General features: G+C 38.4%; 1 protein-coding gene across 1 annotated transcript in view; it reads right to left on the bottom strand.

The window, feature by feature from the left end:
- The window catches only part of lrmp (lymphoid-restricted membrane protein), a 223,699-nt gene that overhangs the window by 154,532 nt on the left and 49,471 nt on the right, over positions 1-19,696 (bottom strand). Inside the window, exon 10 of the mRNA XM_059987688.1 lies at positions 6,204-6,260. Coding sequence (XP_059843671.1) covers positions 6,204-6,260 — 57 coding nt within the window. The remainder of the gene's footprint in view (positions 1-6,203; positions 6,261-19,696) is intronic.

Genomic DNA, 19,696 nt, shown 5'->3' with positions numbered 1-19,696 from the left:
GGCTAAGCACCACGTGGAAACCAGCCTCCCCCTCCATGGGCCCCCATCTATACTTGGCTGCCTCAGTAAGCAGTTAGTGTAATCAAAGGCCCCAACTGCCCTGGACACACTTCTACCCTCTTCCATCATGCAAGAGATACAAAAACTTTAAAACCCATCTCACCAAATTCAAGGACTATTTGGACCCCGTCATTATATGGCTATTAATTCATTTTCTAGTACAAAATTTGGACTTTTGACCTCACAATCTAACTTGTTATGATCATTTTGTTTATCTGCACTACACTTTCTCTGTACCTTTTACTCTACAGTCTGCATTATTATTGTTTGACCTTGTTCTGCCTCAATGCACTGTAGCAATCTGATCTGTATGAACAGTATGCAAGACAAGCCTTTCACATGTATCTCAGTGCAAGTGACAATAATAAACCAATTCCAAATCCAAGGTCAATTTTCAGCAGACTGTAGGAGATCATAAATTGGACATAATGTGAGTCTAACTCTGGGCATAGCCAATTTTTCAAGCTGTACAATACCCTAGAGAAATGTAGAGACTTCCAGGCCAGTCTAACATTCAATAGCCCCAGCAGGACAGAAACTGCAACATAGGGCAAATATCCTGGGTGTTCCACTTAGTGAATCTCCAAGCAAGTTGCACAGAGTATTTTAGTGTAGCAAGAAGAACCGGTGGATTAGACTGGTGGAAGCCAAACATTAGACCGAGTCCTTCACTCACAGTTGGACATTAACACCCCATCAACTGCTGGCACTTTGGGACCCATTCTTGGTGTGAAGCTAAACAGAAATGCTTTGCTGTCAAAATGATTTCCCCAAAATACCATGCAAAGCAGTTGCCAACTTCAAAGAAGACTACAGACTCATTAAAGGCACAATTGCTTAGGCAGAGCTTTCATGGTGAAGCACAGCTCAACTGCAAGCCAAGTTGTAGCCAAAATTATTGGGAAGTGGCTACAGGCAGAGGGAACAATTTAATTCAAATTATTGCAAAGCTCCTATGCCAAACAAGGAAAGAATATCTACCCTAATATTTTCTGGTAGTTTTGTTTTCGGGTCTCCACAGTAAGTAGCTAAAGAGCAGAGTTGCTCAACCTTAAAGTGCACTAGTGGCCAAACAGAACTTCATCTGCTGATACCACTGAGCTCACTGATGAAGAAGTTTGAGAGATTGTTTAGATAAAGGATAGTGTGATAAAGCAATGCTGAGGTAACAGATCAGTCCTTCGTTATGTATGGTTCAGCAGATGCAAGGGATCAAGTGGCCTTCGGCCTCGCTTCTAGTTCTCATTCTTAGACCTTAAGACAGAGCAGCAGAATTAAGACATTTGACCCATCAAGTCTGTTCCACATTCTATTATAGCTGATTTATTTTCTCTCCCAACTCCATTCTCCTGCCTTCTCCCCATAACCTTTGTCGCCCAAGAACCTATCAACCTTTGCTTTTAACTATATCTAATGACTTGGCCTCGACAGCCAACTACCCTCTCATGAAAGAAATTCTTCAGCTGTTCCAAAGGGTCATCCTTTTATTCTGAGGCTCTTTCATCTGGTTTTGGTCTTCACTTTAAATATACACAATGATTTTGCCTCCACAGCTGTTCTTATCATCTTACAATTAGTTTGGACTTTCATTTCAAATTCCCTCAAGTACAATTCCTGAAAACACTTACACCCATTCTTGTATCACACACAAGACTTCTCTCATCCTACCAGCATATTTTGCTATTCCCTTTGCCACCTTTCCAGAATGTGTCCATGTTCCTCATTGCAACTATCCTAATTCCTGGAGTTAAACAACACACCAACTTTCTCCTGACTTATTTGAATATTGATTATTATACTTCTCACCCCGAGATGAAATCTAACCTTAAGGGACATCCCAGACTCTTAAAAGGATGTCAGCTCACCTCTTGGTTTTTGGAAAGTAGGTTTTCCTGATCACTGAATCCTATTACCTTCTATTATGTTTGTGAATCTTTCCTCTCATGTCTCTGTTTATCTGCTTTATGATAACACTCACCCTCACCCAAGTATGGCTCAATTCTTCTGCACCCGATATCATTTTTTTTTGTTTCACTTCTAGAGTAACAGCCTCCAGTATTTTGGATATTTGATTTATAATTTTCACATAGACCCGTTTTGTCATCTACATACTCATTTTCTAAGTAGCATTACACCTTACATTTCATATGAAACACTCTTCACTTTTCTGTACTGAAATCTTCTGCCACTTTTCTATTGTATCTATGCTGTAAGTTTATGAATGTTTCCTTATATTTTAAAATTATTTCTTCCTTCATATAAACTATTCCTGCCAACTTTGTGTAGATTCTGATTCCAGAAGTTAGACTGTGACTAAGTACACCTACCCAAGCTTTAACTTCTGTTGAACATCACTTCCCATCTTCTGTCAGTGAATGGCTTCGATTTGCAGCCAGATTATTACTCATTCTGGCTCCATAAACACTGATCTTAATTTGGAAGTACCTATTTGCCTGTTATATGAAATAAAAGTTGCACTTTTCCCAAAAGGAAAACAGTAGGGATATAGCAAGTACTCAAAATTTTAATTGAAAGCAGAGATCCCAAAATGTTCAAGGCCTTACAACATTGTGAAAACGAGCAAGCATCTGTTAAATGAAAAGACTTGCATCTTTCAGCCAACAGTTCCTTCCTCCCAACTGATCACATCAATACTGACACTTTTGTGTTTGAAGTGTCAGATTAACACTGATGATTAGGAGATGAAGATTCTAAATTTAACGTACCATTTCTTCACTTACCCTCCAAAGGCCAGTACAGTGTGAGTAAAGAATTACAACAATGCTACTCGACAAGTAGGAAACATGTCTCATTAAACTTAGCCTTAAGAAAGATCCCACGGGTCCTGCTCCCTTCTTGTTTCTGCCAAAGCAAAGGTACAGGAGCTTTTGATCCCACAAACACCACCTCAAGAAAGCAGCTTCCATCCAGGCCCTGCTCCCTTCTTGTTTCTGCCAAAGCAAAGGTACAGGAGCTTTTGATCCCACATTACCGAGTTCAGAAACAGTCATCGCCCTGACACAATTCCAGAAACAATGCGGGTAACTTCACTCACCTCAACCTATGGACTCACTTTCGAAGACTAACTCATGTTCTCAGTATTGTGTATTTATTTATTAGTTTTTTTTTGCATTTGCAGTTTGTCTTCTTTTGCACATTAGTATTTGTGATTTTTTTCATTGATTCCATAGTATTTGCGGTTCTAAAGTAAATGCCTGCAGTAAAAATGAATCTCAGTATTTGGTGACATACATGATAATAAATTTAACTTGAAATTTGAAATCTTGACAATTGAAGGTTTATTAAATTGAACTAAAATGCTCCAGATGTACTCGAGTACTAGAAATTCCTGCACGAAACTGTGGACAGAGAGAAGGAAGAGCATTGACCCATGTAAACTCGCCTTAACCTCCAGAACAGCAATTTTACACAAGAGATTCCGGAATTTATCTAATTTTGCAGTAGGGGTTTTCATTGTCCTCAGTATATTTTTCTGGTGCAATTCTAACCCAACTTATATCAAGAGTAGGCAGTAAATGCAACAACATTCCTTATACTATTTTTGATCATTGGTTTAACGTTTTCATTCCCAAAAAATTCAAGCTCATTATAATCTATTTCTTCTGGATCAGCTCCAAGTAAATTTCAAAGTAAAAGATCAAAGTGTGGCGACACTCGAACCGGCTCACAAATAGCCAGCGCGCCGACACAAAGGCCAGGTCTGCAACAAAGGGAAAAAAGCCTGCGGGGGTTTGTGAGTACGTGTCCCTTGGAGCATCCGCGCCCAGGGAGGGCAGGATGAGGGAGGCTTTAAAGCAAGGCTGTGAAGTTCGAATAAAATCATCTTTAATTGCAGTTTACCGACTCCGTGTCATTATTTTAGCGCTGCGTGTAGCACACTGCTACAAAAGTAAATTTACTATCAAAGTATGAACACGTTATTAAATACAACCCGGAGATTCATTTACTTACAGGCATACACAGTAAATCCAAGAAACAATAGAATCAGTGAAAGACCACCTGAACAACCAACCAATGTGCAAAAGACAATGAACCTTGCAAACACAAAATAACAAAAAACAAAATACATATTGAGAACATGAGATAAAAGGTGCTTGAAAGCAAGACCATAGGTGTGGGAACAGTTGTTGGGGTGAGTGAAGTTGTCCTGTCTGGTTCAAGAGCCTGATGGTTGAGGGGTAATAACAGTTCCTGAACGTGGTAATGAGAGTCCTGAGGCTTGTGTATCTACTTTCCGGTGGCCACAGCAAGAAGGCAGCATGGCCTGGGTGGTGGGGGTCCTTGATGATGGCTGCTGCTTCCCTGTGACAGTGCGAGGTGTAACTGTGCTGTGGTGGGGAGGGCTTTACTTCTGATGAACCAGGCCACATTCACTATTTTTTTGTAGGCAATTCTTACAAGGGTATTGGTGCTCCCCTGCCAGGCCATGTTGCAATGTTACACTCCACCGCCAATCCACAAATATACACTTCAATCAATTGAAGTTTGTCAGTTATAGATGACATGCCAATTCTTCATAAACTTCTAAGACAGTAGAGAGGCTGCTGTATTGTCTTTTTTATGGTACTTGCATGCTGGGCTCAAGACAGATCCTCTGAAATGGCAACACTGAGGAACTTAAAGTCACTGACCCTCTCAGTCCCTGCCCAAAATGAGGACTGGCTCATAGACTTTTGGTTTCCTTCTCCTGAAGTCAGTAATCAGCCCCTTAGACTTGCTGGCATTGACTGAGATGCCGTTGTTGTGGCACCACTTAGTCAGATTCAAACATGCAGATTGTCTTCAGTATTTGCGATCCCCAAGTCCTTCGACTTTTCTGGCATCCTTCTGCCAAGGGGTTGGTTGCATTGCTCCAACATGCCAGCTGGGAACTCCTGATTGCCAGACATTTTAATTCCACTTTCCATTACCAGTGACATGTCTGTCTAAGTGCAAATTAGAGGATCAGCATCTCATATTCTGCCTGGGCAGTCTCCAACCTGGTGACATGAACATCAAATTCTCAAACTGCTAGCACCATCTCCCTTCTGTCCCTTTTCCCCATTTTCTTCTCTGCTTCCGATCCTACTGGCTCCCAATATCCTCTTTCCATCTCCTCAACTCTCCAGCTGTCCATCACTCACACACGCTCGCTAGATCCCTCCAGTCTATGGCCACCATCATCTTCTATTAGATTCCATCTTTATCCACCAATCACCCCCCAGCTTCTGATACAATTTCAATCCCCTGCCACCTCCTCTCATGGTTCTACCTGCCAAGCTGTTTCACCCCTCCCTCTCCCCCACTCCCCCAAGCTTTATACCAGCCATCACCAGTCATTCTTTCCTACCCAGATGAACAGTCTCAGCCGGAAACATCAACTGCTCATATTCCCCTACAGCTGCCTAACCTGCTGAGCTTTTCCACTGCCTCCGTGTCACTGTTTTCCTACTCCCATCGTTAGCAGGGACTTTATGGCTCCCTGCATCCTGAGCACATCCTCCTTCACCAGCCTGACTGGGCCCTTCTGATCTGTCCTCCCATCGTGGCAGCATTATGAACCCTCCCCGGTAGCTGCAAGAGTGGTGCTTGAATTTTATTATTTTAGAGATACAGATAGTCACAGGCCCTTCTTGCACAACAAACCCATGTGATCAATTAACCTACTAACCTGCAAGTCTTCGGAATGTGGGCGGTAACTGGAGCAACCGGAGGGAAGCCACACAACCACAGGGAGAACATACTAACTCCTTACAGACCGCGGAGAATAGAACTCTGGTTGCTGGTGCTGCGATAACGTTGTGCTAATTGTTACCCTACCATGCCATCTTGGCATGTCCTTTTAAGAGCTGGTTGCAAAGATCACACCTATTGGTCTATGTGCCGAGAACCAAAAGACCTTGCTACACATCAAAAGGGAACACCAAAGCTAAATTCAATGCCTTGTTGACAAGGGAAATCCAGCAGAACTAATCTGTGCATTGGACATTTGATGTTCTTACATATCATGAGCTTCACCAACAGTAGCAGGGTGAATGTCAACACTTCTGTCATTAAAAAATGGGGAGTAGATCATGTGTTCAATGCAGACTTACATACACTTTGCCGATTAGAAGCAACAAGATATTTAATGTGATACAGACCTGGAGTAAAACAGCCTCTTTATTCTGAGCTGGGATTTCAAGGTCAGTTATCTGCATCTGAGGAAGAAAAACAACTGTTATTGCTATCTTTTACCATAACTTGAATTACTCTACTGAAAACTGAAGAAATGGCATCTTGTTCAATAAAAGTCTAACTGGAAATCAGAAATAACTTGAAAGCTATGTTATCTATTCTCTCTCTAGTGACCCAAATCTGGTGGGGTTTAACTAAGTGAGGTGAGTGAGGTGTTGCATTTTGTGAAGACAAATTACAGTAGGATTTTAACATTCAATGATAGGACTTGGGGGAGCATTGACAGAGCAGGCAGAGGCTAAGTTCATTGTTCCCTGAAAGAGTCATCACAGGTAGACAGGGTGATGAAGGCAGCATTTGTCATGCTAGCCATCAATCAGGCCGCTTGGTAAAGTGGCGATGCTCTGTTGCAGTTGTACAGCAGTGTAATATTGCATTATTCTGGTCACCCTGCTATAGGAGTGATGTAATTCAGCTGAAAAGAATGCAATGATGTTGCTGGGATTTGATGGATGGAGTTATGGAGAGGCTGCGCAGGTTAGGACTTTATTCTTTGGAGTTTAGGCAAATGAGAGATGACCTTATGAAGTTAGATACAGTACAATCATGAGATACATATTAACCTTTTATGATACACACAACTAATATTAGTATGATGGATAAATCTGTTAACTTTATCTCCTGGAATACTAATGGTTTAAATCATCCGATTAAACATAAAAAAATATTTAAAGTATTCCATAGACTGAACGCTAATATTATCTTTGCACAGGAGACCCATATCAGGAGGGAGGATAATCAACGTTTTTTTAGGTTCTGGAAGGATCAACAATTTCACTCGAATTGTACCGCTAAAATTAGGGGTGTGTCTATTTTTATAGACCCCTCAATATCGTTTACACATCATGAAATTATTTCTGACCCACAGGGTAGATTTTTGTTGATAACAGGCTTACTTTTTAATCGGAAAGTTGTTCTAGTTAATATTTATGCTCCAAACTTTGACTGCCCTGAATTTTTTAAACGTTTATTTACTTCCCTTCCTAATCTAAATGAATATATGTTGATAATGGGTGGAGATTTTAATTGTTGTTTGAATCCTTCGATGGATAGATCTAAACCTATCCGTATTCTTCCGAACAGATCAGCCCTACTTATTAATTCTTTTATGGTTGATTCGGGAATTACAGAAATATGGCGGTTTTTGAACCCTAAAGAATTTTCATTTTTTTCACATGTATATCATAGCTATTCTAGAATTGACTATTTTCTTATTGATCATCGGTTATTAACGTATGTTATTGATTGTAAATATGATTCTATTACTATTTCGGATCATGCACCTTTGAAGTTATCTATTAAGATTTCGGACTATTCCAATAATATCAGATCTTGGAGGCTTAACGCTACTTTGCTTCAAGACCCAGAATTTATCACCTACATAAAACAGCAAATTGACTTGTTTTTCTCAACAAACTATACTGAAGAAATCGACAGAGGAATACTTTGGGACTCTTTTAAGGTTTTTATCCGTGGACAAATTATCTCATATTCTGTTGGTAAAAGAAAACAAAGATATTTAGATATTGCTTTATTAGTGGATAAAATCAAGGAAATTGATAAGATTTATTCGGTGACTCCTACCAAAGAACTTTATAAGAAGAGAGTTGAGCTTCAAATGGAACATAGTTTACTATTATCTTCTTCAATTGAAAATCAATTAATTAGGACCAGGGCTCAATTCTATATTCACAGTGATCGAACTGGCAAACTGTTAGCTAATCAATTAAAAGCTATTTCGACTAAGCGACAAATTATTAAAATTCGCAAACAAGACGGTAATTTAACTACTGATCATAAAGAAATTAATAATACTTTTCAAGATTTTTATAAATCTTTATATCAATCAGAATTTGATGGTGACCAGTCCATGATAGATAATTTTTTTAACAATTTGAATATTCCTGAACTGATTGATGAAGACCATAGCCTGTTAGATGCTCCCATCTCTATGGTGGAAATAGGAGAGGCTATCTCATCAATGAATTCAGGAAAAGCTCCTGGTCCTGATGGTTATATAGTAGAAGTTTTTAAAACTTTTTCTTCTTTGCTCTCTCGTTGGTTATGTGAAATTTTTAATGATGCGTTTGCTAAGAAGAGATTACCTCAATCTTTTTATGAAGCTAATATTTCTCTTATTCTTAAAAAAGATAAAGATCCTACTTTATGTACATCTTATCGCCCTATATCACTATTAAATGTAGATTCTAAGATTCTTACAAAAATTTTAGCCATTAGATTAGAAAAAGTACTATCACAGATTATTTCAGAAGATCAAACTGGTTTTATGAGGAATCGGTATTCCTTTTTTAATGTTAGAAAATTGATTAATATAATTCATACTTCACCACCCACAATCCCAGAATGTGTTATTTCATTAGATGCTGAAAAAGCTTTTGATAGAGTTGAATGGATATATTTATTTAATACATTGAGAAATTTTAATTTTAGTCCTAACTTTATATCATGGATTAAATTAATATATTATAAACCTGTTGCTTCTGTTCTTACAAATAACTATAGATCCTCTTTTTTTCAATTATCTCGTGGTACGAGACAAGGTTGTCCCTTAAGTCCTTTATTATTTAATATTGCATTAGAACCTTTGGCTATTGCTATTCGTGAATCTCCTAATATTTTTGGTATTACCCGTAATGAGAAGTTATACAAATTATCACTTTATGCTGATGATTTGCTGTTATATATTTCTGACCCTGATAGGTCTATTCCCGCTATTTTATCCTTGTTGGTTCAATTTGGTATTTTTTCTGGTTATAAACTAAATTTAGATAAGAGTGAATTATTTCCTTTAAATGCACAAACTTTATTGAGTGATAGGATACCATTTAAAGTTGTTACTGATAACTAGGTATAAATAGGTATAGGTATAAAAATTACCAAGAAATATAAAGATTTATTTAGACTGTATTTTTTACCTATGCTTCATCAAATTCATCAACTTACTACAAGATGGTCTCCTTTATTTTTATCATTAATTGGTCGGATTAATGCTATTAAAATGATGATTTTACCAAAATTTTTATACTTATTTCAAGCCTTACCAATTTTTATTTCTAAAAATTTTTTTGATAACATTGATTCAAAAATTTCCTCATTTGTGTGGCAAAATAAAAACCCTAGGTTAAGTAAAAAGCAATTACAAAAATCTAAAAAAGATGGTGGTTTAGCTTTACCTAACTTTAGATTTTATTATTGGGCAAATAATATTCGTATTTTAATGTATTGGAAACTAGATTTGGATTCACCATTGTGCCCACAGTGGGTAAATTTGGAATGTAATGAGGTAAAGGGATATTCTCTATTCTCTGTTCTCGGTTCTTGTCTTCCTGCTGATTTAGTTAAATTTAATAAACAAATATCTAATCCTGTTATTAAACATACATTACGAATTTGGTTTCAATTTCGTAAGTTTTTTACTTTGAAAAACTTTGTTCTTGATAGCCCTATCTCACTTAATTTCTTTTTCAAACCCTTTTAGACAGATCAAGCTTTTAACATATGGAAAAGGAAAGGTATAAAATGTTTTAAAATGCTTTAAAATGTATAAAATACTTTGATGTCATTTGACCAACTTTCCAACAAATTTGAATTACCTAAATCTAATTTTTTCAGTTATTTACAAATTAGAAATTTCTTACATAAAGTTTTACCATCTTTTCCTAATTCAACTTTAGTGGATTTTACAGATTTGATTTTTACCTTAAACCCTTGTCAGAAGGGATTAGTAGCTTTTATTTATAATATGATTATGAAGATACAACCAGAAATATCAGTTAGAATTAAACAAGAATGGGAAAAAGAACTTCGATATAATATATCAACAGATAAATGGGAAAAAAATTTGCATATGGTTAATTCCTCTTCTATATGTGCTAAACATGCTTTAATACAATTTAAAATTGTACATAGAGCTCATATGTCTAAAGATAAACTTGCTCGATTCTATTCTCATATTAACCCTCAATGTGACAGATGTCATTCAGAAGTGGCCTCATTGACCCATATGTTTTGGTCATGTCCCACTTTACATAACTATTGGAAGGACATATTTACTACTATTTCCTCAATTTGGAATATAGATTTACAACCTCATTTTATTACTGTAATTTTTGGCATACCAAATGAAGATGGTAATCAGTTTTCCCCTTCAATCAGACGAATGATTGCTTTTGTAACATTAATGGCCAGAAGGTCTATATTACAAAACTGGAAAGAAGTAAATCCTCCTACCACGTTTCAGTGGTTTTCTCAAACTATTTCTTATCTGAGCCTGGAAAAAATTAGAAGCACTATTTTTGACTCATCAATTAAATTTGAAGAAACTTGGAGACCGTTTATTCGACATTTTCATATGAATTAATTTGGCCTTTTCCAGACCTTCTCTCTGCTTATTCATGTTCAGGTATGGAGTTCCGGAGTTTTTTTGACACTATCATATACTTGTAAGCTATTACTATTGCCCATGTTAGTTTAGTTTAGTGTTTTATTTTTCTTAATATATACTTTTTTCACATATTTTCAATTTTTTTCTTCTTTTAATGGTTATTTTTGTTTTTTTTCATATATAATCATATGGACTTGATTGATTAAGGTATTTTTTTCTGCTGATGTTTAATAGGATATTGTTATCTTATTATCAACATGACTTCAAGTCTATTGTATTCATAATTTACTCATTATTATGTTATGTTTTTTTATATATGTATATATGAAAATCAATAAAAAAATTGAAAAAGAAAAGAAAGAAAAGAGATACATACAAGTTGAATGCAGAGTCTTTTTCTCAGGACTGGGTCATTGGCAAACTGAGGGGCAATTTTTTCCACGTCGAGTGTGGTCAGTACATGAAACAAGCTGCCAGAGGAAGAGGTTGAGGGAAGTATGTGGATAGGAGAGGTTTAGAGCATGGGTTCCCAACCTTCTTTATAACATGGACCAATACCATTGAACAAGGGTCCATAGATCACTGGTTAGGAACCCCTGGTTTAGAGGGATGTGGGTCAAATGGAGAAATTGAATTAGCTTAAATGAGAATTTTGGCTGGCGTAGATCAGTGGAGCTGAAAGGCTTTTCTCATTGTTTATGATGAACTACATCCAAGTGAAACTACATCTCTTAAGTAATACAAGATGCAAGATTGCAACTTTATGGCTAGCACATAATGTAGCACATTGTACAAAATAAAAAAAATTGGAAACAATCAAATTATATTTTTAAGTATTCTGATTGCTTCAAGAAGCAGTCAAGATTGCTTCAAGATTGTAAAGATGCTTCAAGTGCCCCTGAAGTTATTCCAGCAAAACAAACAAAATCCTTTGAACTAGTGATGCACCATCAATAACTCTCTGAGATGGGAGGCGAACGATAGGCTTTTATTAGCTGCAAGAGACCACCACACAACATCCTGGAAACTGAGGGAGGAGCAGTACCTCCAATCACCTTTATACAGGGGTCTGTGGGAGGAGCCATAGGAGTAGTCAGCATAGGGGTGTGTCCAGACAGGTATATGTAGTTCACCACAACTAGCACAATTGTTATTTCCACATTTTTGCCAATAATGAAACCACATTGTATTGAGGTGTGATGTACTGGTTTAATTTTATTAATAGTGAAATTATTTTTCATTTCTAGTAAAGCCAAAACTCCAAGGAAATAATTTGAAAAAAATTGTAAAAATATAATGTTACTAATCTCATTGACGCAAACATGAAGTAGGCAAAGTTGTAGTGCTTGTAAAAGGCGTACCCAGACCATACTCAGTTTGGAGGAGCAACATCCCATATTCCATCTGGGTAGCCTCCAACCTCACTGCATGAACATCAATGTCTCTAACTTCTGGTATTTTCTCCCCTCTCCTCCTTCACTCTTTTTCCATTTCCTATTCTGGACTCCCTCTTTCCTCTTTTCACCTATTATCTTCCTCTGGTTTCTCCCATGGCCTACTTTCCCCTCCCATCATATTTCTCTTCCTTTAGCTCTTTACACCTTTTCCACCCATCACCTCCCAGATTCTCACTTCATTGCCTCACCTATCCACCCTTCCCCTCACCTATCACCTGTCAGCTTGTACTCCTTCCCCTCCCTCAAGCTTATTCCGGTTTCTTCCCCTTTTCCTGACCTGATGGAAGATCTCAGCCTGAAACATTGACTGTATCCATAGATGCTGCCTGACCTGGCAGGTTCCTATAACATTCTGTTTGTGCCCTCTGGTCACTGTATGAAGGTGGTCTCAAGTAGGTCAGTCAGAAGGATACACAGAATCTCATCTCTTGATGTGTTATCCCATGCCTTGCAGACTTCCCTTTGGAGGCTTTACTGCATTTTGTTATATGTTATTGAGTGCTTTTAAACTTTGATCTCTACCCTTAGTCATCTGTTTGATCCAATTCTTACCCCCATCCCCAAAGAAAGGTCACTCCCACATCAGGAACCCAATTGCAAATCTAGATCGGCACACCGGACATGAAGACATGATTCACTAAAGGGCGCTTGTGATCCGATTGCAGCGGGAATGAGCAACATTCAGAAGTCACACTGTGGAAATGAGGGTATGAGAATGGATTTTGATGCTGACTGTGCAAGGAACAGCAAGAAATTAAGAAATTCTGCTGCTTTTACTTCAGGGGATAGAGTAGGCCAATATCTATCTCTCAAACTCTGTAACAAGTGGAATATTTAGCAATTTACCTTTCTCTTTAACAAGACTGACCAAACCCCAGATGACCAGAGAATGAAGCAACAGCCAACTCGACATGACAGCATAAACTTCAGGCACACATTCTTGAAGTAAATTAACTTTGCATTTCAGTATCATATAAAATGAATAACTGTTAGAATTTTAGGTATAAGACTCTATGTGGGATTTTTTAAACTACACATTTTTTTCCCTGTAAGTAGCAATCTCTAAAATATTTCAGCCCATAGTTGGAAGGACTGTTGGCAAACAGTAGTGGAGACCTGGAAACCACCACCCCAAAACTGAAACCCAACTTTGAAAATAAGAAATTCTAGTTGGAAATACTAGATGGTAATAAACACTTTCATTTATATGGTGCCTTCCAACGTCTAAAGCACTTTATCACACCTTTTCAATCTAGTTACTGTTGTAATAGAAAGCTGGATCAATTTATAAGGTGCAAGAGCAGAATTAGGCCATTTGGCCCATCAGGTCTGCTCCACAGCAGCTTTATTATTTCTCTCAACCCCATTCTCCGGCCTTCTCCTTTCAGATGTTCTAAAGAATAGGCCCATGGCATAAAAAATGTTGGGTACCCCTGTTCTAAAGGGACAGCCTTCTATTCTGAGGCTGTGCCCTCTGGTCCTAGACTCCCCCATGATAGGAAACATCCTCTCCATGTCTACTCTATCTAGGCCTTTCAATATTTGATAGGCTTCAATCAGATTCTCCCCTTCATTCTTCTAAACTCCAGTGACTACATACATAGAGCTATCAAGCTCTTCTCATACCTTGTCTATAACATTCATGGGATCATTCTCAAACCCCTCTGGGCTCTGTCAATGCTAGGACACCCTTAGATATGAGGCCCAAAACTGCTCAGAATACTCCAAATGCAATCTGACTGAGGACTTAAAGCTTCATCAAAACGTGCTTGTTTTTATATACTAGTCCACTCAAAAGGAATGCTGATGTTGCATTTGCCTTCCTTACAAGCTCTCCCAAGTCCCTTTGCTCCTCTGATTGCTGAATTTGCATTTTTTATTTCTTCTATGGAAGTGCATGCCCCTACACAATATTCCATCTGCCACTTCTTTGCCCATTCTCCCAATCTAAGTCCTTCTGCAGACTCTCTGCTTCCTTAGTGCTACCTGGCCTTTGATTGATCTTTGTATCATCTGCAAACTGGGGCAGAAAGCTATCAATTCCTTCATCCAAATAATTGACTCTCTTCTGTCTATCCTGCTGTTATTTCTTCAAAGAATTCCAACATGTTTTTCAGGCAAGATTTTCCCTTAAGAAAACCATGCTGACAATGGCCTATTTTATCATGTGTCTCCAAATACTCTGAAACCTCATCCTTACGAATGGACTTCAACATCTTACCCACCACTTACGTCAGGCTAACTGGCCTATAATGTTGTGTCTTTTGCCTCCCTCCCCACTTGAAGAGTGGAGTGATATTTGCAATTTTCCAGACCTCCAGAACCATTCCAGATTCTACTGATTCTTGAAAGATCACTGTTAACACCTCCATAACCTCTTCGGTTAACTCCTTCAGAACCCTCAGGTACAGTCCATCTGGTCCGGGTGACCTATCCCCAAACCTTTCAGCTTTCCAATCAACTTCTCCTTAACAACAACTACACTCGCTTTTGTCCCTGCCCCGATTCTCTTGAACTTCTGCTACACTGCTAGTGTCTTCCAGTGAAAGATGAGTCAAATGTTTCTGTGCTGTATTTTTCTATTACTCTAGATATTTACTACATTTGTCCGCTATTTCTCCAACCCCCATTGCTATCTCTCCAGCATCATTTTCCAGCAGTCTGATTGCCATTCTTGCCTCTTTATATGTGGAGTCATAGAATACCTTGGCACAGAAACAGGCCCTTTGGCTGTTGCTGAACTGTTGTTTAGCCTAGTCCCATTGACCTGCACACCTCACACTTATATCCATACCCCTCCCATCCACGCACCTGTCCAAATTTCCCTTAAATGGTGAAATTGAACCCTCATCCACTATTTCTGCTCTCAACTTGTACCACTCTCACCATTCTGAGAGAAGATCCCCCTCATTCATCTTAAACATTTTACATTTCACCCTTAACCCATGCCCTCTAATTCTAGTCTCACACATCCTCAATGGAAAGAAGTCTGCTTACATTTGCCTTTCTAAACCCTCAATATTGTACACCTCTATTGAATCTTCCTTCATTCTCCTACATTCTAGGGAACAAAGTGCTAACCTATTCAACAGTTCCTTATAATTCAAGATTGGCAACATCCTTAGATTTTCTGGGCACACATTCAATTTTATTGACATCTTTCCTGTAGGTAGATGTTCAGAACTGCACACCATACTCCAAATTAAGCCTCAATGTCTTAAACAACTTCAATAAAACATTCCAATTCCTGTACTCAATAGCTTGATTTATGAAGGCCAATGTGCCAAAAACTCTCTTTATGACCCTATCTACGCTTTCAGGGAATTATGGATCTATATTCCCTTATTGATCTGCTCTACTGCATTCCTCAGTGCCCAACTGCTCTCTGATACAGCTCTGAGGAGTGTAGCAGAACAGTTCAATCCTATTCTGGAGAGTCCTCCCTAAGTGCACCACCTCACATTTGCCTCCATTAAATTCTATCTGCCATTTTTCAAGCTGGCCCAGATGCCCAGCAGGCTTTAATAGCCTTCCACGCTGTCTACTACACCTTCTATGTGGAAAAAACCTCTTGATATCCATTTTTACATTATTGGCAAGTTTACCTTCATATTTTATCTGTTCTGTTATTGTGTTTTTAGTTATCTTCTGTTGGTTTTTAAAAGCTTCCTCATCCTCTAGCTTTCCATAATTTGTTATATTATGTACTCTGTTTTGCTTTTATACACAGCAATCTCCTTCAAACAGCAATTTAATCAGATTTATTGACAAGATAAAGATTGGCAGGACACTGAATAGTTCTGTTACCTTCTTAAAGCATCCTGAGGTGTTATGTAAGACCACAAGATTAACCTCAGCTTTTCCCCCTGGCAATGCAGCATTCCATCAGCAGAACTTGAAAACCTACCTTTTCCCCATTGTATCTTTGGAGTACTAACGGAACCCACAACTATGATTTGCCTACTGCAATACAACATAGCTGAAAGCCATTTAGTCCAATGGATCTACTCCAGTTCCCAGAGGAATCCCAATTTCCATTAGCCCTGCTACATTCTCTAACACATACCTATCAACTCTACTACCAACTAGATACAATTGATTGTGGCCAATTATTCATCAATCCCATGCCTTTAGAAAACCGGGAGGCAACTGGAGCACATTAGAATGCACAGAGTCAAGGGGACGACATACAAACTCCATGTGGACAGGACGCAGGATTGAACCTGGGTCACAAACTTGAGGAGGTCATTATGTAGCCCACAGATATTCCAGACCTAGAACAAATATGGTATAGTGAGGTTAGGACAAAGGAAAACCATGAAGAGAAAGTGGATAAGCATTTTCTTCAAAAAGTCAGATTGCAAATGCAGATTTACCAGCAAGACCTTCCAACATCATTCTCCTAAAGCTACGAGGGGACATAATTTTAAGATAATTGGAGGAAAGTGTAGGATGTCAGAGGTAAGTTTTATTTTACACAGAGAGCAGTGGGTGACTGGAATGAACTGCCAGGGGTGGTGGTAGAGACAGATACATTAGGGACATTTAACAAACTCTTGGATAAACACATGGATGATAGAAAACTGGAGGGCTGTGGAGGAAGGGTTAGACTGATCTTAGAGTTGGTTAAAAGGTCAGCACAACATCATGGCTGAAGCGTCTGTACTGTGCTGTAGTGTTCTATGTTCTACAAAGGGCACCTTCACTATTCAAGATTCTCACAAAATGACTTGCCTGCAATTCTGCTTTTTCATCAGAGAGCACAGCTATCTTCTCATGCAGAGCGTCAATGTCAAGGATATTTCTTAGATTCTAAAACAAAGGCACAGAAGATTATTCTCATTACAAGCAGTTGTTGTGGCTTTATAAATTTCTGGCTAGGCCACACTTAGAAGATTGGTTACTCCATTACAGGTTGGTCAAGCTTGGGTTATTTTCTCTGGAAGCTGGGGGGGGGGGGGGAGGGGGGGGGGAGACCAAACTAAAGTTTATAAAACGAAGGGTCAGAAACAGTAAAAAGCTAATATCTTTTGTTGTTAAACATCATTGAGTTGTCATCAACTCATGGCAACCTATGGATAATTGACATAAATGAGCTTTGATCCTCGCAAAGGAGGCTCGTTGTTGATAACGCTGCGTTCATAGCTGTTCCAATTGTGTCCATCAATCTGATTCATGGCCTTCCTTTCTTCCATTGTCCTTCTGCTGCCGAGCATGATATTCTTTTCCAGGGAGTTTTTTCTTCACATGAAGTGTCCCAAGTGCAATAGGTGAAATCTTGTCATTTGAGCCTCCAGAGTCAGACTAGGTTTGATCTTGTTGAGGACCGATTTGTTTGTTCTGTGAGAGGTCCAAGAGACATGCAGTATAATTCCAGCACCACAGTCCAAAGGCACCGATAGGCTTCCTATCCTCCTTTCCCATCCAAGTAATATCATTGAGAACACCTTCACCTGCACAAGTTGAATCTTTGTTCCTGTTCAAGGATCTTCTCTAAATCCTTCATGGCTGCTCTACAAGGGCGATTCTTTGTTGGATTTCTTGACTGCTTACTGCGTCGGTGTTAATCATTGAACCAAGTTGAAAATGTCAACCACTTCAATTTCCTCTATCGAGATTGAAATTGGTTGTGCTGCCATTTGTCATAATCTTAGTCTATTTCAGATTAAGGGGCAGACCAATGTTCCCTCTAATTCATAGTAGCCAGTGTGCACAATAATCTTATGTTGTGCAAACTTTTTTCCTGTGGCAGAAGTATGTGTGCACTGAATGCACACATGGCACAGTTCATGTAGGTTTACAAAATATTTGACATAAAACTGCACAGAATAACAAAATAACATACATATTTAAGTCAGTTAGTTTTTCTCTCTCCTGTCTTTGGTATTTGCCCATTCTTTGTAAACTCTATCTAGGCTAATAGAACTTCCATCCAATTGATAGCTTTTGATTCTCATTAACACATCCAAATGACATTCACCTAAATGGTTTCTCAGCTTGTTTTTGAGTTGATTTATTAGGCTAAAACCTCACTCACAGTCCGCAGTAGACATAAGAAAGGTTCCCCCAATGTCAATCAACTGTGCAAGGTTGCACAACTTCATTTTAAAGTACAAATGCCACCATTTGAGCAAAGTCTGAAATCAGTTTGGATTTAATTTTTTCTTGCACAGAAAGTTTGAAATCATTAAACTGTCTAACTATTACAGTATTTTCAGCTAGAAAATCATATTTTAGACATAAGGCATTAGCTTGTTCATCGCCAAATGTGAAGTTTATGATATGAACACTGTCCACCAAAGATGGCTGCTGCCGTGATGCAGCTGTACAAACCAGAACAGGAAAGGTGAGGTGACGTAAATTAGTGATGTGCATTGTGGAATTTGAAAAACTGACTAGTTAACAGAAACATTTAGCTAAAAGATTATTTTCTGTAAGTATAATTATTAATTACTACATTATTTTAGGTAAGTAACCTTTTGTGCGCACATTAATTTCCTTTGTGCATTGGTTGAAAAACATGTGCACGCGCACACATGCGCACAGCTTAGAGGGAACATAGGTGCAGACCCATCTTGGAGCTACGTTCCTTGATGTTGGTTAGCAGTTGCTTCAAGTTTTCTTTGTTTTCTTTTCCCGAAACCTGCTTGCACTTCAGAAAGCTCCTGCCCTAAATAAAGCTGATGTCTTTTCTGAATAAAATCTTGCTGGCGTGAGGAATAAGAGCAATCATACGATAATTTTCACACTGTCATATCACCTTCAACATCAGTAAAAAAACACTGATTTCCTCCCTTCACTTGGCCATGACATTGTCATACAGATCAGCTGACAGAGTGTTGTCAGTATTGCAACAGTTGTGTCTGATTGGTGTAGCATTTCAAATGGAATTCCATCAACTCCAGGTGCTTTGTTCTTTGGTAAGGAATTTAACTGTGCTTCAACTTCTTCCTTCCTCACTGTAATTTCCTGATTGCAAGAAATAGGATAATACTCCCAATCCAGTTGATCTTTCTGGTGTAATGACTCAGTATTCCTTCCATTGTTGTTTGATCTTCTCAGATTCATTGAGCATGGAACCTTGTGTGTCTTACAGCATTCCCATGCAAGGCTGGAATTTACTCTTAAGTTCTCGTAGCTTTAAGGCTGATTTTGTCCTTCCTTTCCTATTTTCTGTTTCTACTTCACACATTATTGTAGTAGTTTTCTTTGTCTTGTCTAATGGAATGTTGAAAAGCTGGATTGAGAATTGTGACTGCAACCCTTTTTCCTTTAGCTTTGGCTTCTCTTCTTTCATGTGATTTTCAGTGTCTTCACTCATCTATTTTGGTCTCGTCTGTGTTTTCACCCTATGCAAAGTCCTTACACACTTTTCGTGTACAGCATTCTTGATACTTCTCCACAATCCCCGTGTCCTATTGGTTGTGTAGAGCAGCAAAATGATTGTTCAGGCCGTCTTTGAGCTCCGGTGGAATATCTTGAAGATCATATTTTGGCACTCTGGTGAAAGGCTTGCACTTTCTCAACTTTACTTTGA

Source organism: Hypanus sabinus, chromosome 13, assembly GCF_030144855.1.
Source record: "Hypanus sabinus isolate sHypSab1 chromosome 13, sHypSab1.hap1, whole genome shotgun sequence".
Classification (NCBI taxonomy): domain Eukaryota; kingdom Metazoa; phylum Chordata; class Chondrichthyes; order Myliobatiformes; family Dasyatidae; genus Hypanus; species Hypanus sabinus.
The sequence above is the reverse complement of the archived record's forward strand: the minus strand, read 5'-3'. Positions and strand labels throughout refer to the sequence as shown.